Source organism: Hylaeus volcanicus, chromosome 7 (assembly GCF_026283585.1).
Source record: "Hylaeus volcanicus isolate JK05 chromosome 7, UHH_iyHylVolc1.0_haploid, whole genome shotgun sequence".
NCBI lineage: Eukaryota > Metazoa > Arthropoda > Insecta > Hymenoptera > Colletidae > Hylaeus > Hylaeus volcanicus.
Genome location: NC_071982.1, coordinates 12,669,956 through 12,691,494, shown reverse-complemented (window position 1 = coordinate 12,691,494; position 21,539 = coordinate 12,669,956). Strand labels below are relative to the sequence as shown.

The 21,539-nt window shown below is 37.3% G+C and overlaps 6 protein-coding genes across 9 annotated transcripts in view; 3 read left to right on the top strand and 3 right to left on the bottom strand.

Moving 5' to 3' along the window:
- Positions 1–763: 763 nt before the first annotated feature.
- Positions 764–5,855, bottom strand: LOC128879582 (ribosomal protein S6 kinase 2 beta-like). 3 transcript variants are annotated; one of them, XM_054128877.1, is made up of 14 exons: positions 5,548–5,855; positions 4,980–5,185; positions 4,675–4,872; positions 4,311–4,392; positions 3,981–4,141; positions 3,801–3,907; positions 3,549–3,726; positions 3,308–3,473; positions 3,063–3,227; positions 2,729–2,988; positions 2,411–2,659; positions 2,098–2,336; positions 1,741–2,002; positions 764–1,663 (listed from the first exon to the last, which is right to left on the bottom strand). In XM_054128877.1, exons 2-14 carry the CDS (start codon positions 5,106–5,108, stop codon positions 1,535–1,537), a joined length of 2,325 nt encoding a protein of 774 aa, XP_053984852.1. In that variant the 5' UTR covers positions 5,109–5,185; positions 5,548–5,855; the 3' UTR covers positions 764–1,534. The 3 variants fall into 3 exon arrangements, with proteins under 3 accessions (XP_053984852.1, XP_053984853.1, XP_053984854.1); XM_054128878.1 differs by having other exon boundaries at positions 4,980–5,182; XM_054128879.1 differs by lacking the exon at positions 5,548–5,855 and having other exon boundaries at positions 3,072–3,227; positions 4,980–5,372.
- A 323-nt stretch (positions 5,856–6,178) lies between these two features.
- LOC128879584 (cyclin-K) lies at positions 6,179–8,681 on the top strand. Its single transcript, XM_054128881.1, has 7 exons — positions 6,179–6,485; positions 6,697–6,922; positions 7,052–7,183; positions 7,254–7,417; positions 7,482–7,654; positions 7,746–7,895; positions 7,963–8,681. Exons 2-7 carry the CDS (start codon positions 6,704–6,706, stop codon positions 8,358–8,360), a joined length of 1,236 nt encoding a protein of 411 aa, XP_053984856.1. The 5' UTR covers positions 6,179–6,485; positions 6,697–6,703; the 3' UTR covers positions 8,361–8,681.
- Positions 8,682–8,687: 6 nt separating this feature from the next.
- On the bottom strand, positions 8,688–9,805 carry LOC128879585 (proteasome assembly chaperone 1). The gene is made up of 5 exons (XM_054128883.1): positions 9,614–9,805; positions 9,451–9,530; positions 9,216–9,379; positions 8,948–9,143; positions 8,688–8,879 (listed from the first exon to the last, which is right to left on the bottom strand). The coding sequence occupies exons 1-5, from the start codon at positions 9,709–9,711 to the stop codon at positions 8,695–8,697; spliced, it is 723 nt and encodes a 240-aa protein (XP_053984858.1). The 5' UTR covers positions 9,712–9,805; the 3' UTR covers positions 8,688–8,694.
- A 155-nt stretch (positions 9,806–9,960) lies between these two features.
- LOC128879583 (delta(14)-sterol reductase TM7SF2) lies at positions 9,961–13,331 on the bottom strand. Its single transcript, XM_054128880.1, has 9 exons — positions 13,169–13,331; positions 12,747–12,907; positions 12,481–12,664; positions 12,123–12,403; positions 11,687–12,050; positions 11,312–11,610; positions 10,983–11,236; positions 10,791–10,915; positions 9,961–10,723 (listed from the first exon to the last, which is right to left on the bottom strand). Exons 2-9 carry the CDS (start codon positions 12,894–12,896, stop codon positions 10,440–10,442), a joined length of 1,941 nt encoding a protein of 646 aa, XP_053984855.1. The 5' UTR covers positions 12,897–12,907; positions 13,169–13,331; the 3' UTR covers positions 9,961–10,439.
- A 771-nt stretch (positions 13,332–14,102) lies between these two features.
- Positions 14,103–19,459, top strand: LOC128879449 (heat shock factor 2-binding protein-like). Its single transcript, XM_054128588.1, has 6 exons — positions 14,103–14,204; positions 14,360–14,553; positions 14,668–14,779; positions 14,874–14,978; positions 15,052–15,317; positions 16,910–19,459. The coding sequence occupies exons 1-6, from the start codon at positions 14,148–14,150 to the stop codon at positions 17,229–17,231; spliced, it is 1,056 nt and encodes a 351-aa protein (XP_053984563.1). The 5' UTR covers positions 14,103–14,147; the 3' UTR covers positions 17,232–19,459.
- A 738-nt stretch (positions 19,460–20,197) lies between these two features.
- Positions 20,198–21,539, top strand: part of LOC128879474 (monocarboxylate transporter 3) — a 26,325-nt gene continuing 24,983 nt past the window's right edge. For both annotated transcript variants that reach the window (XM_054128638.1, XM_054128637.1), the window contains exon 1: positions 20,198–21,061. In XM_054128638.1, the coding sequence (XP_053984613.1) occupies positions 20,969–21,061 (93 nt within the window). In that variant the 5' untranslated portion in view covers positions 20,198–20,968. The remainder of the gene's footprint in view (positions 21,062–21,539) is intronic.

The following is a 21,539-nucleotide window of genomic DNA, read 5'->3' as shown; positions in this document are numbered from 1 at the left end:
GCATTACTTTGAAAGTTGCAGGTATATAAAATCTCCTTCATAATCTGAAACTTCAAACATACGAAATAAACAGTTTCCAGTTCTACATGTGCGTATACTTTAGACGTATCATCGATTTTATTAGCGAAGAATTCATATTTCGTCCTATCCTTTTCCACCTGGCTAGCGGTGAAGTGACATCCCGCAGGTATGCGCGGGCACGTCGCGCGTTTTCAAACCTTTGCGCGTTCAAACTTTCACGCGGGCCGCTGACGTATCGCTCGGTCCTTGGTGCAAGTGAAACAGAAAATATTGAGTAACTGAGGACGGTTAGTTTGGCGAGCAGAAACGTCCCTTGGCACACACTTGTGGCATTTTCGTTGTGGGGGCCACCGTCATAAAGTCTACAATGACGGTCGGCTATCGTTGTGGTTATCCATTGTGTCTGTTACCGAGCGGATCACCCTGTATTTTCAATAAGTAAAGTTCTTTTACAAATTGCTGATCCAATCATGCTGCAATTTGTTAAAAGATACTCCCCAAACTTAATATTACACACATACCATTCAAGGAAGTGGAAACTTCTGAAATAAAAAAATGTTAAAAAGTGGAAAAATTGAATCTCCTTAAAAGAAAAGTATTGGAAAATAAAAAGTAATATTTTTCGTCATTATTATTAGTTTAAAACATAAATATTTGAGTCAGTTTGATAAAACTAGACAACAACCCCCCCCCTCACCCCCCCCCTCGCCCAGAATGTATCATGTATCATGTAGAAATATCATTTTTCACATATATTTATATCAGTTTTAATGATAATCATGTACAATACAGATTATAGATTTAAAATATTCTCCGATATCATCTTCTCCCATCTTTCATATATTATATTAAAATCGAAAATATGAATTTAAGTGGATTCTTCTATTCTATACACATACATGAATTTTTAACCAGAATAGAGAGAAATTTGGTGATTTGAATCGTATCAGTAACGGCACTCTTATAAAATTAGTATGTACTATAGCTACATTTGAACATTGCACGAGAAATACTAGATTCATATTGACAAAATATAGTCTTTCTTGTATACGTAGATCATATTTATATATGTATATATAAATCGTAAATGCTCGTCGACGCTTCGCACGATAAAAACGTAATTTAAATGATAATTAAAAATGTACAATATATATTTCATTTTAAATTATTACGTTTTGGTTGCTAAGGTTAGAGTGTTTTCGGATCTCAATATGGCAATGCACACATTTACCGATGCATGCATATACGTTTAACATAACAAAAAAATATGTATAAATAAATATCACATTATGTTCATCGATTCGATATAGATACCCACACTCGATAAATGTTACAATAACAATAGTAGTAGAAGTAGCAATTGTAATAAGAATAATAGTTGTAGTAGCGACATTCAACGTCCTCCCCTTGTACTTTAGCGTAACGTACACGTGTGCGTGGCAGATTTGTTTGAACTTGAATCTTTATTCGATTATCCTCTCATTTTTCGCCAACGTAGAACGGAAGACCGGGTTTAGACTTCGGTAGGGCCAGCCGGTTTGGCTTGCGTTCTTCGACGAGCCAGTTCAGACATAACGACAGGGCCGATGTGTGGTGATCTAGGACTACTAGACATTGCTCTGTAAGTTTCCGCGACTGCCCTCTGAAAACACAATTTGTTGTAAGATACTGAGCCACTTTCTTTCTAAACAACACTTGAATTGGACGTGAGCAACATACTTTTAGGCTGTGTGGATCCCTAGTGCTATATGGTAATACTTTCTGAGGAAGTCTGTGGCGATTGGCAATCCACGAATACTTTAATACTGCAGCTGCGGTAGGCCTTCGGTTAGGATCTACGTGTAACATCCTCTTCACTAGTTCCTTAGCTTCGGTGGAGATTTGACACCATATGCCGCTTTCAGTGTCGATGTAGCCAGGACCAATGCGATCTAGTATATCAGTTGCGCTGTCTCCAGGACTGTTGCGAAACGGAGTGTATCTAAAAGATAAAAATAGACCAGTCAGTATTGAATTATCTTCATCTTGAGTCGAATCTAATATTCTTATGTTCTTCATTATTGATAGCTCAATTACCCGGCTAACATGATGTATAGTAAAACACCAAGGGACCAAATATCGCAAGCAGCATCGTATCCTTGACGTTTTAGCACTTCAGGCGCTACAAAATTTGCTGTATAACATGGCGTCATTAGTAAACCATTTTCTGCGCGTAACTGTTTCGCGAAACCCAGATCGCATAGGGAAAGAGTCGCTGGATCAGCTCCTGGCTTTGAGTATAATATATTGGATGGCTTTAGATCCCGGTGAACAACCTGTTAATTGCAAAAAATAGATTTAGAGTGTGCTAAGTTGAATGAATGATTATGAAGAAATGTTTGGTAGATACCCCATTTTCATGCAAATAATGAACCACGCTGGCAATCGTGTACATTACTTCTGCTGCCTCTCTTTCTGTTAAACTACGTCTCTGCAATAAGCGATCGAGCAGTTCTCCTCCTCGTAACAACTCTAACACAAGATAAGCTCGTTTGTCATCCTCGTGAACAGCTCTCAAAGTTACAATATGCGGGTGTCTTCCATATCGAAGTAAAATTTCAATTTCCTCGGTTGGATCTCTTTTGGATTTCTCAATTATCTATCATAAAACGATCGTCAGTCTATGATAGACTTGGATTTAACGCGATTCAAATATTGATAATATTACCTTTACAGCATACTCTGTCTTGGTTACTTTGTGAACAGCTAAATAGACCGTACTGTAGCTTCCTTTACCGATTTCTTGTTTAAATTCATATTCATCGGTCACGGAAATAGGGCTCACGTAAGTTGGAAAAGTTGCACTGAGACTATCACAGTTTTTATATTCAGGTGTTTTGAGATGATCCTCGAGAAGGCACGGTGCAACGAAGCTAAACCCACGAAACAATTCGTGAGCGTTAGCGCTTGGTGGTACCCCGGGAGAATCTAAAGTATTTTATAACGTTGAGATCGGTGTATTTCCTTAACGAATAGCAAGAAGTGTTAGAAAGACTATTCACCAATGTTACCTTTAGGCGTTTTACATGTAAATTCACTATCAAAATAAAATGCATCATCTTCTTGACTAACGGCTGGTTTGAAGGGAGGTTTTATCTCTTTTTTGTAAAGAGCATCCCAATCGATTGTCGCAAAGAACACGTGGTTTTTGATTTCTTCCACTCCGCCTAAAGTGACGATAAAACAAATATAACTAATTAACTTATAAGGAAACAACCCATCTTTAAAGATGAGCGTGAGTGATTACCAGATCCAAGTCTGTTTGCGGGATTTCTCTTAAATAGTACTCTGAGAAGCGCCTGTGCTTCCGGTGAAATGTTAAGAGGCATACTAAGTTTTGCCTTTAATATTTGCGTCATTGTTTCCTTACGATTAGCGCCTTGAAATGGCAGAGCTCCAGTCAACATTTCAAACTGAAAATTGAAAGTTTATGCTTCGCAAATCATAAAGACTGGAGTTAGAATGTGTTTCTTCGCGGTACGACTAACCATAAGAACACCAAAACTCCACCAGTCAGCAGCAAACGAATGCCCTTTTCGATTAACTATTTCAGGCGCCATATACTCTACCGTACCACAAAATGAATACGCCTTACAATCGTCTAACGGTTGCTTGCTCAGACCAAAGTCAGTTAAAGATATATGGCCTTCTGTGTCCAGTAGAATACTATTTTAAACAAAAGAAAAACATCAAATCTGCATAGTTTACTGATGCTTATTGATAAATAATTAAATACAAACTTTTCTGGTTTGAGATCTCTATAAATAATTCCAAGTTTATGTATATGATCCAGTGCAAGAGCAAGTTCGGCTAGATAAAACTTTACATCATCCTCTGTAAACATTACCTATAATGATAAAGATAAATGTTTGTGCAATAACAATTAACATAATAGATCAATTTCAATGATTAAAACGTACCTCTTTAGCTAATCTTGAAAACAGGTCACCACCTCTTAAGAAATCTAAAATTAAATAAAGTTTGCCTTCTGTTTGGAATGCATAATGTAGTCGAACTATGAATGGATGCTCAACATCCACTAGTATGTTCCTTTCCATCTTTGTCCTAACTCTGTCCCGAACTAAGGTAACATTGGAACATTAGATCACTTTAAACAAAAGAGAAAAGCAATTTGTAAGAAGAGAATAGCTCTGAAAATAATTTTCACATTTTATACTTAAACTGTTTAGATATTTGTTGTTGATTTAAACATTTCAGAGCTACTCTCAGACATTTAACTCAATAAACACCTTTCAATGTTGCCTTTTTCAAAACTTTCATGGCATAAAGTGTCCCGCTATCTTTACCGACAACTTTCCTCACTAAGAATACCTAAACCCAAGAATTTTATTTGTAAAAACTGCACCTAGATTCGTGTTAATTCCTTCTTAACTCTTTCAATATGGGTTCTGGTTGCTGTGACTGATCTAGCGTCTAACCATTCCATATTGGAAGGCTTAATACATCAAGGATGGCAGCCATATATATTCCTTTAGAAAAATGTTGCAATTTAATCTTCTGAAAGTGTTGCAGTTGGTGTCTCTATCCATGGTATCTAGTTACTCAATCAGGCTTCCCATCCTCTATGTATCAACACGTAACAAACTTAACTACCTTTCCAAAAGAACCTTGACCGAGAACTTTGAGAAGCTCAAATTGAGATGGGTCTGCTTTCTCATGACCATCTCGTACTACCTCGCGTAGTTCAATCTCATGGGACTCAGAGCACCCATTAGAACGTGGTTCAACCACGTTTCCCTGGGTGATCATCGCTTCCTCTTGAGCCTCTGCTGGAAGAATCTCTACAGATTGCTAAAGAAGGAAGTATATTGTAGTATTTCAACTTTCAATTGTAATTTAACTTTCATGAATGGGAATCATTTAAAAACCAGGCAGTTGTTTTGACATGTAAACATTACCTTCTCGTTTACATGTTGCTCGGACCAAGGGACTGTTAGAGTCGCCAACGGCATTATACTTGATGTCGCGTTATTGTTCGCGAAACTGTAGACGTTGTCGTAGAATATTCCCGCGTGCGCGGTCGTCATAAATTAACATTTAGTTGCGTTTAATTTACACAACCGAGACCACGGATAATGTGGACACGGAACACCGGAAGCACCTGCTTTAAAACCAAGCGAAATGGCTGCTTTTCAATAAACTTCGTAGAAAACGACGAAGAATATAATTAAAACACACGTATATTTGATGGAATATCTATATAAAGCACGATATTACGATAAGCAAAGTGTATATACGTATCATGAATAGGAATCGCGTTATATCAAAGTCGTTTTGTTCAGTAATTAAGCTAAGAAGTCACCTTTACATATACGTTATTGATTGAACTGTCAACAATCAACAATGGGGGAAAAAAAAGTAAACCATCGAGTTGCTGAGATATGAATCACAGATACATGTCGCGAAATTAATTAATATATTTGAAACTGTTCGAGAACAGTTATGATTATTTTAAGTTTTTCTTACGGTATTTTCTGTTAGCAAGAATCCGAAATAATGACACTTAATTTGGAGAAACGATTTTTGCAAGTCCTTTAGTAAACATTATACTTGATTGTACTTCGAATTAAATACTCGGGCGACTGACTAACTACTGTACTCGTAACGAGACACGCATAAACTAAATGTCCAAGTGATCAATTTTACGCGATGCTATACACTCCTTTTCAGATATACAACGACTTTCAGAAATTCAGAACAGATCTCTTTTCAGAGAAAACCTGAACTAGATTTTGATTAATGTAGGATTAAATGACTAATTGATAAGGTATCGATATAGGCTACAAACTTATCTTCGAATGTAAACATATTTACGGATAAGTAATGTCATGTACTAATGCAGTAAATCTTGATTGTAAATCAGGATTATGTTTATTCGACTAAAATAGTTGGATATTATCAAATAAATGTAAAATATTCCATAATTCAAACGTCATTTGTATTAATCGAGTAACAAATAAGAGATTTTTTTATCTCTTACTCGTTATTCGAAATATGATTCATTTACCAAGAAGATGACTCTAATAACCACGTGATTTGCTCACAGGGATTAACGATACATTTTACATGTAATAAAAATAATAGATTTAATGAAATAATGAACAGTAAATTGCAATAAAAATAACAAATAGATGTTAATTATTGTAATAAAGTATGGTTAAGAATTTTGTTCATGTTTGATCATATGTTTGATTCAGAACATTGAAGTACAGCTATGTTCACGCAGTGCATCATTGCATGTTTTTGTGAAAAAGTTAACTGCAGATAAATTCATAACGAATATTTTGAAATTGTTAACACCATAAACTGTAGAATTATTTTTTGAATTGAGCCGTTTCTGTGATATATATACAAAAATAGGCAAGTGAATAAGCAAGTGAAAGAAGGGAACATTGTTCGCATCGGTAATTATCCTAACCTATACAAGTTCAGACGAATTCAATTTTACTATCATTCACTTCTCCTTCTTCTAATTATTTATAACAGTTTTTCTTTTTATTAATTATTATATTCATTAGAACTTCTATGTGGCGAAAAGATGTTCATTCTGTAAAATAATTAATAACATATAAACATTGTATGTAAAGTTGTGTCATGTCAGTATTTCTTTTCAAGTACGAAAATGCCATGCTGGTATTATGAGAAGAAGGAACTGCGAAACACTCCATCGATTCAGGATGGGATCGATTATGAGACAGAGTGCAGATACAGGAAAGAGGGTGCACGTTTCATAATAGACACAGGCACAAAAATGGACTTAGGTTACAATACAATGGCTACTGGCGTTGTTTACTTCCATAGATTCTATATGTTCCATTCATTTAAGAACTTTCCACGATATGTGAGTACTTTCAATTCTTTGATAACAGATTGTATAGTTTATATTCATATACATCTATTATCATAACTTTTATCAAACAAATAGCTGTTGCGTCACTTACATGTATTTTTTGTGTTTGGTGTTACTTAGGTGACCGCATGCTGTTGTTTGTTCCTGGCAGGTAAAGTAGAAGAAACACCAAAGAAATGTAAAGATATTATTAAAACAGCAAAAACTTTATTGACTGAACAAAAATTTACAACATTTGGAGAAGATCCCAAAGTAGGTTTTCCAATTTATGTTTGTTAATGTACTAAATAATGTTACTATTACAAGTTTTCTTGCTCTATAGGAAGAAGTGATGACACTAGAAAGAATTTTGTTACAAACTATTAAATTTGATCTGCAAGTAGAACATCCTTATAGCTACTTATTAAAGTATGCAAAGTGTCTTAAAGGTGATAAAAATAAACTACAAAAGATGGTTCAAATGGCTTGGACATTTGTTAATGACAGGTAATAACAATATAATACTACTTAACACTTAAAGTGTCTACATGTCTGTTACTTTCTCACACAGTTTATGCACGACACTGTCATTGCAATGGGAACCTGAAATTATAGCTGTTGCACTCATGTATTTAGCTGGGAAACTTAGTAAATTTGAAGTGGTCGACTGGAATGGAAGACAACAGAAACACTTACGTTGGTGGGACATGTTCGTTGAAGATGTTACTATGGATCTTCTAGAAGGTTTCTAACTCCATAAAAGTGTACTTAAAATTGGTTTTGAGTTTAAACCTTAAAATTTCATAGTACACACATCTCGTTCTTTTCTTTCTAGATATATGTCATCAAGTATTAGATTTATATTCGCAAGCTAATAATGCAAAACCGCCAGATTCTCCCCCTATGACGCCATCCAACGAACCGTGTAGAGAAAGAGCTGTACCAGTGCCTCCCGGTGAAGCATCAGCATCTACTACACCAAACGGTATGAGATGTGATGCTTCGTTAGTGTAGTAATTAAAAAATAAACCCCTTTATTTGTTATATTGTAGTTACACCAGGAAAGTCAGCCAAGGTCGAAGGAGTTGCAGTCTCCGCGAATGGATGTCCAACTACTGATGCTGCAGACACAGTAAAACCAATGGATGTACCGCCACACTTCCCAACATATCCAGCTAATTTCCCACCTAACAGTACCACCTATCCACCAGCGTTCCCTCCGACAAATGTTTCCGTACCTCCCCCTCCTGTGAATGCAATGAACCATATTGCACCACCTATGCACCATATTGGTACGACAAGTACAATTAGACCTGCACCACCTGCTCCTACCACAACCCAACCACCCTTCCAACCATATCCTTATCCTACGAATGCGTCATACTTCGCTCCAAATAATCCAGTACCACCAGCATCCGCACCGCGCACATATTATCCACCGCAACCTTAACACATGGAAACTTATGATACTAAGAGCGTAATTTTTACAGATGTGTTATCATAAAATTTACGCCAACATGTTAAAAAAGTAACTCTTTCTGGTCGTGAGGCCTTCTTTTTCTTAACATATTGGCATAAATCCTTGATCAGCAACATAGTATATATTAATTTAAGTTTCATTATTTTAAAATTAGTATTATTGAAAGAATACTAAATAAGTCTTGTACATATTGTATATATGTAAGGTTTGCTATCGATGATAGAACTTGAGTCTAGAGTTTTTGTATTATCAATATCTATCTTAATTAAGTAAACAAAATTTCTAAGATAACAGATGGTCAGTTTTAAATATAAAGATTTCCTTTACTAAAAAAATTTTTTCCACCAAATGAAACATTACGCAGTGTACAATTCATTGCTGTAAATAATTTTAAAAGAGGTTCCGCGGACACCGAGTCCAATACAAAATTATCTATGTACAAAACGTATAAAACTGCAGGTAGCTCCATGAATTCTGCATATGACAAAACTGAAAAGAAATATACAACTTTATTATTAAAATTATATCTGGAAACATGTGCATTATTGGATACCAACCTCCTGCTGCCACCCCATGTACAATGTTAGGCTGTTCTAATAGGGGCTCTTTTAAACTACAAACATTCTCTCCACTTTTTGTAGCTAACATTCTTAGAAAAGATGGTGTGGCAGGTATGTTCTTACACTTGAATTGTGACACGTGGTGGCACGTTACACAAATTGTAGAGTTTGAATTCGTCAAGATCTCAGACATCTAAGAAGATCAGTAATGTTAATGTAAAGCAGTAATATTTTATATAAATATACTTCAGCGAAATATACTTGCCTTATCCACAAGTTTTCCAGAAAATTTGATGTCCAACTGTGGAGATACGATGCACAGATATACTTCGTCGTTAATCTGATAAATTATACACACTTTCGTTTTATTTTCATCTTCTACAAGGCACACCTCTTCTGCATTTTGGCATAAACATTCCCTCGTGAAATCTATAAATTCGTTAGAAACATTTATAACGCTATCGATATTATAGACGCTGGCAAATGTAAACAAATATTACCGAGTAACATTTTGCCTTCGACCACTATTAACGTTTCGATTCGTGCTGGTTTTTCTTTCAGCCATCGAAGAGAAAATTCTCTGAAGATACATATTAGAGATGATAACAAAAATTGTTGAATGTTTACAGCGAAGAGGTTAGGTCAAATGAACATACAACTTACAATTGATTACCTGTACGTTCACTTGGTCCACCTTCGTCTTCCCCATCCCAAAATGCTCTGGAAACTGGGAATACTACTTCACCAAAAAAAGATACCATTTTGATATTAATGAAATTGTCAAAGATTGCTGTGAAACAAAACCTTGCAACACTGCTCTTACTGCATTGTCATGCTGTCATATTACGCGCCAAAAACGCAACAGATTGCTGAAATTGGACATCATTTTAATAAATTTCCATAATAAATGATTCGTTATTTAAATAAACATAAAGCAGGTAAAAACAGCGACAATTTCGTTTGATACATCTTCATTTATTGGTTTGTTTGTATAATTTTACAACTATGCATTGCTAGAAAAATTATTTATTTGTCAATTGTTGATTATACATATCTGTATAAAAGTATAACAATTTTTATTCAATGTCTTTTTTATAGAAATATGTCTACTAGAAGACAATAAAATAGAAATTCGTATAAACATACGAACATTTTTTGTTTTCTAGTGCTAGAGTAGGTCCTACCAATATATGAACATTTTGTATATAGATAATTCTTATCTTTTTCTAAAATAGCATTTCTCTCATTATCTTAGAAATTAAAAAAAAAGTGAATAAATTGTATACTTAAAACTAATATTAAATTTCATTGTCATTCTTTTTGGTTTTCAGATCTCCTTAATTATTGGGCCCTCGCGTTGATTATTTAATACATAAACATATTAAAATTGTTCTATAAAGTAATGAGCATTGCAGATGATTTAAAGGTACAACTTTGCGACACAATTTGGTATCTAACAATACCTTACATATATTGTGTGTACATTGGTCTAAAATATACGATATAAAATCATGTACTTAACACGTGAGATGTACTGTTCCCAAGCTAAACCGTAACGCATTTTACAACGTTCATTGTCCCTTATTGCTCTGTGTACTAACAATACGGTGCACATAATTGCATAATAATAAGGCAGAATATCACATGCCAAACTTGTACACGAAATCGACCACCACATAATTATATCGCCCAAGTAATTTGGATGCCTTACGTGACCCCACAATCCAGATACTATAAGCTTCTTACCACGAATCGTGGGAATAGTGTCTAGATCTGTAACATAATCTAAATAAGTATTTCAAAACACGTATTAGTCTAAAAGTATGGTTTAATTACTTACGAGGCAATGACTGTGACAAGGGGTTCTTCCTGAATTCATTTTTCTGTGAATTACTAATCCTGTACAATAAATAACCAATTATAAAACCGATTGCAGGAAGTGCAAGCCAATAGTTGAATTGTTCCCTAAAAAGGAAATATTTAGTTTCGTTGGTGTTTCTTCTGATATTTTTATTTATCCCTTCCCACTTACTTGTGATAGAGCATGTATTTAGTCGTAAGAGTGGGTAAAAATGGATATAGCATATAACCCGTACACAACATATAACCAGTTCCCTCGTACATTACTTCGAAAGTCGTCAAAATTGTAGACTCAAAGAAAAGTGCGTCCATTGAATAAATTATTTGTAAGGAGGCAACTAGTAGGACACTCATGTTGAGGTGTTCTATACTATAATTTTCGGCTTCTTCGATTGCTTTCGTGACGATAGCCAAGTTTATGATAATCTGAAATTTTAATGTAGACATACGAGGTATACTTTATGCTTTTGTAAGTGCAAACATTTTTGGAAAAGGTATTACCATAGTTATCATGGCTGTGCGGAAAAAGTTCATTTTAATATCCAATGGACCGATTCGTGGATTTATTTCCCTTCCTTGCCAAAAATTGTAGATCACACTGTTTGTAGATCCATATATATTGAGATTTGCTACTGGCGCTTTACTTCCCTTTATAAATAACAATAATGACAAGACTACACCGAGTATCCAACCGCTGATCGAAAATTGTATATAATTTTCTATAATAAAATCGCCGACTTCGAATTCTTTATATATACAAGTGATAAATATAATTAACGATAAAAGAGCACACAAAAATCCTGGAAAAGAATAAGTTACAATTTCGCTTAAACGTTCTTCGAAATAGCTAAAAATTTGAAAACTATGGAGAATTACCATTTAAGCGATATTGCAATCTTCCAATTCTACTTTGTGGTCCATCAACTTTTTTTCCGATTGGAGTGATCGAAACGATAGTCACGAATAAAAAGAATCCCAAGTATGTAACAAAAGCTTTTAAATTTATGTAAGAATTTAAATCTGTGGGTATATCAGGATACTCAAATTTACACTGATCTGTTGTACACATCAGTTGTGGTAATATCGTAAGCATGGGTGTCAAGAATATAAGAATAAGAGTGCCAAACCATCCTCCCCATTCTTGTGGTTCGCGGATCATTTTTATTTCTTTTTCGCGCTTTTCTATTACTTGTGAATCTAATTTCACATCTTCTTCGTAATTCAGTCGTTTTAACAGAGTCTGAAACAAAGTACTAATAAACACAAATTACAAATTCAATTTATAATAAATACTGTATAGAGAAAACCTTACTTGATCTCTTTGCACTGAGTGACCTCTTTCTTTCGTGTCATAAATAAAGTCAAGCACTTGACTCTTCCTTTCCAAAGGAAGCGAGGCAGCTCTGTTAATATTTCTCGTCAACGTAATCGTTTTATGGTCTGGTTCAGGTTTCAGTGTAGCAGAGTACAATCTCATCGATCTACGCGTAACTCCAAGTTCGTTTAATCGAAACTGTAGAGGGAGCGTTTCCATAGGACTGTCATTGTCATTTATACTTTTTTTGCTAACAATATTTTCATCATTGGGTACATCTACACATGGTAACAGTTGCATTACTTAATGGTATAATTCAATACAATATGCCATTACTTATAAACAGTATATTTACCATTCTTAATTTCTACTCGTGGTATGGTAACTTTTGCAAGTCTGCCCCTTAGTTTTCTATTCACAGATGACGCAGGTCTTCCAGGTGAACGTCTACTCGGTGATTTTCTGCTGGGAGAATATCGAGAGGGACTCATTCTGCCCTTACTTCTAGATCTTGTCACGCTCCGAGATGGCCTGCTCACCTAGAATTTTAAATTATTCCAAAATCAAGCACCTGCAGTGCATACTTTAGAATTAAACATTAAAAACAGTAAAAAAGAATACCCTAATGTCGTTGGAATGAACACTATGTTCATTGCCTGCTTCGAACTGGACTTTGTATTGTTCGCCCCTCACGCTTAATATTTTTCCTACGTGATACTCGGCTGTGGCTGGATGTTTAGCAAGTACAACATCTCCTTCGGAAAACTTCATTTTTATTATACCTGCAAATTGATACTAACCTTTAAAATATAGTTATGTAACAAAACAGGTAAATGCATCAAATATTCAAAGAACTTTTCACTGTGTATGCAAAATGTGTTTCATTCATAAAAGAGTTATATAGCACTGTTATCAAATTCACGTCGAAGAATAGATTCAATATTGTATGGAATTCTTTCACTGCAATACCGTCATGTATAAGAGGAATCATGAATTAAACTCTAACGTATGGTGTTATTAAACGACATATTTGTACAACTTACCCGTTGTTTTACACAGTCAGTAGCAATATCTTGTAATGAGATTCTGGCTGGTTTAAAAATAAGACAGCTTCTAATCGCGAGGTTATAATTAACGCTTTTTTTTGCATCATAACATGGAAGACGCCACGGTGTTCGGAGATGCATAAAATGCAGCCCACGCTAGATAATTGACGCGTTACGATGCATTTACAAGGAAACGATGTTTGAATTTATCTGTATTATTCGATATAAATAAATTGGAATAAATATCAAATTTGGAGTAATAGATACTTTCAAAACTATTCATTACGCTTGTAAAATAGAACATTTTTGAGACAAATGCATAATAACAACAGGGGGCTGCATTTTATGAAAAAAGATAGTGGTATGGATGAATTTGTCATTAGGCTTAAGAAGCTTTACTTTGAGGCCCCTACATTTTTAATATTTCTAATTTCTATTATAATTCTTAGTTCGATTTCATTAATACAATATTTTATTTCAGAAAAGTCAGAGATTCTCAAAGGAATGGGCTCCAGGCCCTCGTACGTCTTGATCCCTCACTGGTATATTCTCCCGCCAATTTGGGTCCCGATTTGGGCACGTTTACACGACAGAGAATTAGTTTTTATTCAACGTTTGACAAGGTAAAAGTGACTTCAATTTCAATTCATTTTCTTTTATCTTCTAAAATAAAATAAAATAAAAATATTAAATGGACTTTTTGATAAATGACTTTGCAAAATATATGTTCATTGTACATGAGTGCGTGTTTCCAACGTTTTATGCGATAAATTATTTGCTATGAGAAGCCTCCATATCTAGAGATTTTGAAATTCTAGCACTTTGATCTACAATTCCGTAAAATCACCAAAAGTGAACGATAGTTAACACAATACAACGTGAAGTTTCGAAAGGGCCATCATCGCACCAGTATTTTCATTGCAATCCCATAATCCTAGAGAGTAATTATTTACATGTAAAATTCAATCGAGTAAAGATGGACACGAACGCGCTCGCCGATCAAGCAAATTTGAAAGATGAGGAACAATTTTTAGTAAGTGCATGACATCTATCGCGACGTGTTAACATTAAACTAACATTATCAATTCCGCGCGCTGTGGTTATCACGTCATGAATATGCAACCGGAAATAACTCCAAAAGGAAATTCATTTCCGCGCAATGCTAACGCGCTAAAATTCTTTTTTTAGATTTCCGTGGAGACCACCTTGACTACCGTGAAGAACAATATTTACAACTTTATCAAAGATGTCCCTCAAGCGCTGATCGACTCTGGATTAGAGTTCGATCTGGAAAAATTAACCATGGAAAACGAACAGAAGACGCAGCATCTTATCAGTTCGTTTCCGAAGTCGTTTACCGACGAAACGAACAAGGAAGGCACGTACGCCATCCAGGTTACCAGATGGCGTTTCGTCAATTAATTTCACTTTGAAAAAATGTAGCAATCGTTTAGTTTTGAGAAATAAATTTTCCTTTCGTTATGCGCAGAGGAGAGGAAGAAAATATCTGGCCTGGAACAGGAATGCGAGAGATTGCGTACGCAATTGCAGCAACAAATAGAGGGGAATAAAAAAGCCCAAGATGAGATAGAGTACCTAAGAGAACAAGTAATTTGACAATTTATAACTAGCTAACTTTTTCAAATTTACATTGTCGTTGGTTGGTTAATCAATAAATTCATTTCTTTTTTTCTTTTTTTAGATACTAAATCAGAGCACGTACTGCACAAGTTTGGGAGCAGTTTTGGGAAACCTGACTTGGCGTGCTTCCAGATTTCGCGAAATCGTCGATGTATGGCTTTCCTCGGTGTGTATGATTTTTTTAAGATCATATTATGCGTAGTTAAGATTTTGTTTCTTTTGTAATTGTTCCATTGCAGTTTCAGCACAACATTGGTGAATTTTTATCGATAACGGACGGAAGTTTCGTTGCATTTATAAATACTTATCGGAACGCTTTCCCCCCCACCAGTAACGTAGAATACCAGTTCATAATTGGGCTATTGGGCATCGTGTCGAATATATCTGCGAGTCCAGAGGGGCGTGAATTTTTAATTACCGATCCTAACGGCAGAGACTTCGTGGAGAAGATGGTGAAGCTCATGCCCACTCTGCCTCTTTCGCAGGGTTCCCTTTCTTTGCAAAGGCGAGCTTGCTGCATACTATTTTACACATTTATTATACTTTGTTCAACGAGACGGAAGTGGCCAAAATAAATTCAAATTCATTAGAAAAGTTTTTCTACGATAATATTTTAATGAGGACCCTGTTATTTGGGTTTTAACTATTTGCCAAGTTTCGTGTTTGATACCCATTAAGCGTCCTGTGATACACCCTTGGTTGTTAGTCACAGTGGGCCAATGAGAATTCTGTCGCAGTCACGTGGTTATGTTTACTGGAACCTTTCGTTTCGCTGGACAAAATACATTTCAAACGCTCAAGGTAAATTTCCTGACTGCAAAGTGTGAATCACGCAAAGCAACTTCGATTTAACGTCAGCTTCTTTCTCTGTTTGAAAGACAGAGAACCTCTATCTGCAGGTTAGCGTTTGGTGAATTTTAATTAAAGTAATGCCTGACGATCGCGATTAAAACGAATAATGGTTAATCCCTCGCGACGATTGACGATCGAATTAACTGTTAATCACTCGCGACGATTGGCGATTAAATTACGTAATCGTAAATCAGATATGATGGATGATTAAAGTAATCGTCAGCAATTTATCACATTTATGGTATTCTGCAGTGTCGAGTCGAAAACATTGAGAATTTCAAGATGTATCTTGAAAGTTGGGAAACTAATTAGATTGTACTTTCGAGAATTCATCAAATAACTTGATTGCATTGTCCAGCAGAATTGGGCGTATTTGGAGGAAGATAACGATTCAGATTTAGATAAAACGTTATTTGTTATTCGTTATCTATGTGAAAATATGCCTAAACCAAAGAATTCATTTAATGTATTCGACTAACGTTTTTAATCGTTGTCGATGATTTGTTTAACACGTTGACCGCCGTGTCATCCATATATAAGTGACAGTGCTGTTTACTGAAGAAATAAACAAATTAATTTTGAAAGTTAAATATCAAAGAAAATGAATTTATATGAAATATTTGAATTTCGATGAAGTTACAAAAATAAATATCACAATAAATGTTTGATTATGTAGTCTCCAATAGTCAGTAAATAAAATTTAATCGCAGTAGAAATTTTTAAGAGTATTAGTGTGGCAGTCGACGTGTTAATCGATTAATTCTAACGCGTTGTACTTTTGAAAATCGATGGCCTTATCGATGCAGCATAAGGCAACGCCATGTAGCACAAGGCGATACAATGTAAAGGAAACGGAATCAAATTACAGTCAATTGATGTCTAGATCGTGTTTCGAGTTGAAGAGGTCAATTTACATAAATTCGAGTTGTCGACGTCAAGTAGCTGTATACCTAGCTTCGAGTTCACTTTTGTTTATGTTTTAAGTCATCGAGAACTTACAAAGAAAAGTGAATAGCATCTCGACTTAAAGAGGTTAGATTGCAGAAAGGATTTGTTGATGTATCTGGTTCCAAAGCTTAAAGTTGGCGAGGGGGAAGGAGGAAGGCACCAGGGAACAGAAAGTAGAGTGATAGAATAGACACGGTGGGGATGATAACTAAATGACCTTGAGCGGCCAATAACTTCCACTTCGACAGCGTTATTGATTTTCTTTCGTTTCTAATCGCGACGGATTTTTGTTTGCAGATTGATGCTCATGACATTGTATAACGTCAGTATGAATGAAACCGGTTTGCAGCATCTGTTCGAGTCACGAGTAGGAGACGTATTGAGCTACTATTTGAAAAACAATTCGCTACCGGATGAAATACAATTGCTCTGCCTGCAGGTTCTCCACTCGATTACATATGGTATTAGCAATCCGAAATACATCCACGATCTGCTTTCTACTCTACCAATAAACAAAATAGAGGACACTGCAACATCGAACAAAAACGAGATGAGCGCCATCGCCAAGCAGATTGTAAAACACTTGAGAGACGCGAAGAAATTCGTAACCTCCAATTAAATAACAATTGCCAATCAGAGTTATGTGTAGATTTTAATCTAGGGGAGAGTTGGCAGAATCTATTTATTTTTCTATGTAAAATATTCTAGGATGAATCTACTCGTATAAAAGTGTATCGACACATTTGTATACATATAAGCTCGTAAAGGTCACGCGTTTAGAATGGTTATACTAAAATGGAAATTCATCGTCAGTAATTTTTTCCATCTTATACTTTTCATTAGTCGACGATTTCACACATTTACAGTCAGATTGTGTCCGCTAGAATAACAAAGAAATTGAACAGGTACGACAACTCTCCCTTATTACGTAAGCTTAACGTCGTCGACGGGATTCCACAAATGTCATCGATTCATTTGCGTTTTCAACAAAACGACGCCGATTATTTACAATCGTAGAAACACACTTTATACGATGTTTTCGTCTGAAGCAACACGTTACGTTCCGACTGTAATTGCGGCCATGTCAAGCATCAGTGTATCCTTGGAACATGTTCGTGACAGGTCCGAGAACTGTCGAATATCGATCTGCCTTATGTAGCTATGAAATAAAAGCAATTGCGTGGGACAGCGTGTGGAACGGGCCAAATCGATTACGCGTACTGTTATTGTGCAGCTAGCCGTGAACCAACGCTAAAACATTTTTTATCGATATTTTTCGCGTATTTAAGCACAGTCGTGTCTAAATTGACTCAAGCTTAACTGAAATCATTATACGTTCGATGAAATTGTGTATTCTTTAGTTCGTACAATGCTACTCGAAGAAAACACGTGCGTCCAACACGTGTACATTTATATTTATCTTAAACATTGATTTTGTAGTTACGTTTTCTTTGTTCGTTGGATGAACCGTTGCGACGGAAAGTCGACATCGACACGAGAAACGCATCGATAGAGAAACGCTCGACGCGTTACTCTAAATTTCAATGTGCATCGGTGGCCTTCGGGTTCGAAGGTTGCGGCAACGCCACAACAACGCTGCGGTAACTCGTTTCCGAGTCGCAACCCCGGCGAAAACATTTACACGTGCGCAACGTTACGAACGTGTACTTCGCAGTTTCCAGCGATCTCCCGTCTCGATAAACCGGCAATTACCAGCGCATGAGATTACAGCTGGCGAACCGTTGAAAAGGTAGCGTAACGCCTGCAACTTCTTAACCCGGTGGGTTGAATCGATCCCATGGAGATCGATGCATATGCGCCAGGTTGCAGGTCCAGGCGAATGCACCACGTTAAATGCCAAAATGGTGATCAATTCTTTTTATTCCTGGTGGAATGTAGACAATGTCTTCTTTTCGTGTCGAACGTTCATTGGGTACAGCGAAAGGTTATAAGTTTGACCCGATTCTATAGGCACGATGAAGCTAGTAAAATCGAATGCAAACGCTATAGTCAGGGTTACCGTACCTGGGAGAGTAGGAAACGAGTACACTGGATATTCTTTGATAATCAATGACTACAAGTTTAGCTACGATAGCGTATCGGAATAGTTTTGTTAGTAATTACAAGCAACGAATTAACCAGCTTTTTATTTTCTTGTATCGAAGAGCGTACATTCAAACAGCTTGGTAATCCAAGTACAGAGACGTGTTTTGATACGTTTGATACCGATACTTTGTATAAAACCCTTCTAAGAAATGTTTTCAAACGATTAGTTACTTGTCAATACGCGCGATTGATGTGTCGACACGTGTCAATTACATCAAGTTTAGTCTCGTTACGCGATAAAAGTTATAATCAGATATACCGTGACTTAATTACCATGGTAGGAAGAACGTACATACGATTAGGATATTTCTTAAAAACGAAAGACCATGCAGGTGCAATTAGTACGATCAAGAAAGAAGTTAATTTCGCATTCAAACAAACCAGAATCCTGATCGCCTTTACACGGCGTTTGACCAAGATAAACCGATAAGGCCGTAATCTTTCGGTTCGCTGAGCAAATACATATTGTTTTGTATGCACAGAAGATATGGAAAAAAAATGTTTATCTTTATCTCGCGGATTAGACTGGTTGGAGCTCGGGTGGCTTTTGCAAAATAAAATGAATAGGAAAATATTTGACGAGTTATCGCTTTGAATTTCAAGCTTTCTATGGTGTCTTTCATTTGATGGCCATTTCGAGCGGCCCAATTGAAATCGACCCGTTCCGAGAACAAATTTTCCGTAGTTAGTTTCTATATATGTATAAGTATACATAAATATATGTATATGTATGTATATGTATGTATATGTATGTATAAGAACTACTTGCACATAAACGTGTATGTTTTGTCATAGGATACCCTTAAGTTATACGCTTAAACGTTGAGTTTTTCGACAAACTATAATAAACCCTACATCATCCCTCAGGGGCTGTAGCTACGTTTAATTGTACAATGTAGCAACAGTACGGGTTTGGCAATCCCGAGGTACCCGAGCTACAGGGGGGACCAGTGGGCCTCGTACTAATGGGAACGCCAAAGAATGATAGGGGTATCTAAGCGAATGCAAAGTAACACAACGAAAGAATTAAATGAATGTAATGAACCAACATTCAAAAAATCAAAAAACGCAACAGTTTTCCAAAAAGGACTCTTTTTCTCAAACTGACATCGTTAAATTCAATATTCTACATTCCATGGTGTCTCTGTCCAAAAAATTTGCCCAACGAATCCACGAAGAATTCTTTACAAGGCAATCAGCGAGCTTCGCGTCCTTCCAAATGCCAAAAGGTCCCCCCTTCCCGCAAAGTATAGACGCATGGTAATACCGACGCGAGCTATCGCGTCGATAATCGACCTGCGCAGACTCGTGGGTACGGATCGCGTGGGGGCGTGCGCGACGAGAGATCGCGCCGGCGCCGTGGCGCTCGTCGTCGGCGTCCGTACGTAACGGGAACGAGTGGGGGCAGGAGGGGCGAGCGGCGGGGAGGGGGGCACGCGTCGCGACGTCCGGCGTCGCGCAAACGGGAGATCACGGCAGGCAGGCAGGCAGGACCTAGGGAAGGCGACGGCCGGGCGGTCGTTTTATTGATCCCGGGGCGCCGCGGCGCTACCCACCCGCGGCGGGATCGTCTGCGAGAAAATTCTACTTCGACAAGGATTTTCGTACACGTCTACTTTCCGCGAACGGTACCGTGGAAAGCCATCCGAGTAAATCGCGAGGGGGGGTTTCGATAAAAATCGCGTCGGTTCCTCGTTCGAGCTGTTCGAGGCGCGAATCGGGATCGAATTCGTTTGGACTCGTCCCTGTGCGAGCGAAGGAATACCCCTGTCGTCGTCGTTGTTGAGAGGTTGTCGAACGTTTAGAAATTAGTGTCCGTGTTAGGTGACACCGTAACGTCACCTTATCGATGGCTATTTAAGTTTCGAACGTATCTCGGGGGTGGAAACAAATAATCTACGGACCGTATGACCGACGTTTGAACGCGGCTCGACGTAAGCGTCCTCAGGACTACGGGGGTGGATCGTTCGGGATCACCAGTGGTCGAGGTGGAACACCAATGGACTGAGGGACGTCGCGAAACGCCCGGAAGGAGCTGTCGTCGAGCAGCTGCGACTTCCAGGATATCATAAAACGCCGATGGAGGGTGTGTAGAGGAGCGGGGCGCACCGGACCCCCCGAAGGTGGTGTCATCGCGGCGATCTCGCGTAGTTCCTCGTCCCCGGGGACGCTGGACGACCGGGATCGGTGGCTGTGGGTGTCTAGACCGGTTTAAGACAGTGACTTCCGGGTAGGCGCCGCGGCGCCGACATGGGCCCCGCCAACAGCCGCGAGCAGATCGGGGAGCAGATCGGTGACGACGATGGCCTGCAAATACACCCCAAAACTACGGCCAATAATATCGTGAGTTTCTCTTATAAGTCGCTTTTTTACCAGCTTTTATCGTTTAACTGGATCACTTGGCCTTTGAGGAGCATGGGCGGATCTCACGGGGATGGTTTGGCGAGTTTTTGAATTAGAATCTTTAAGGGATGCTGTGAAGGCTCGGTGAGGATAAATTAGGTACTCTCGGGTTGTGTAATTTGTTGGTTTGAGTATCGAGAAACTTGGAATTTTGTATTGTTAGTGTAAGATAAGGGAAGGTTGTACCAACTCACCCCTGCATAGGTGGGGTTACAAGGAACTATAGGGATGGTTTGGTACTTGTATATGTATAGTACTTTTTAATTCGCAATTTTTAGAAGATTCTATAATCTGAACAAGTTTTAATGCCAAATCCCGATGAACGCCATATCACTGTAGTTCGAACAATCGAGAAAAAATGATAAAGAACGATCCAATTAGCTTACAAATTTATTGTGAAAGAAAATTAGAACACTTT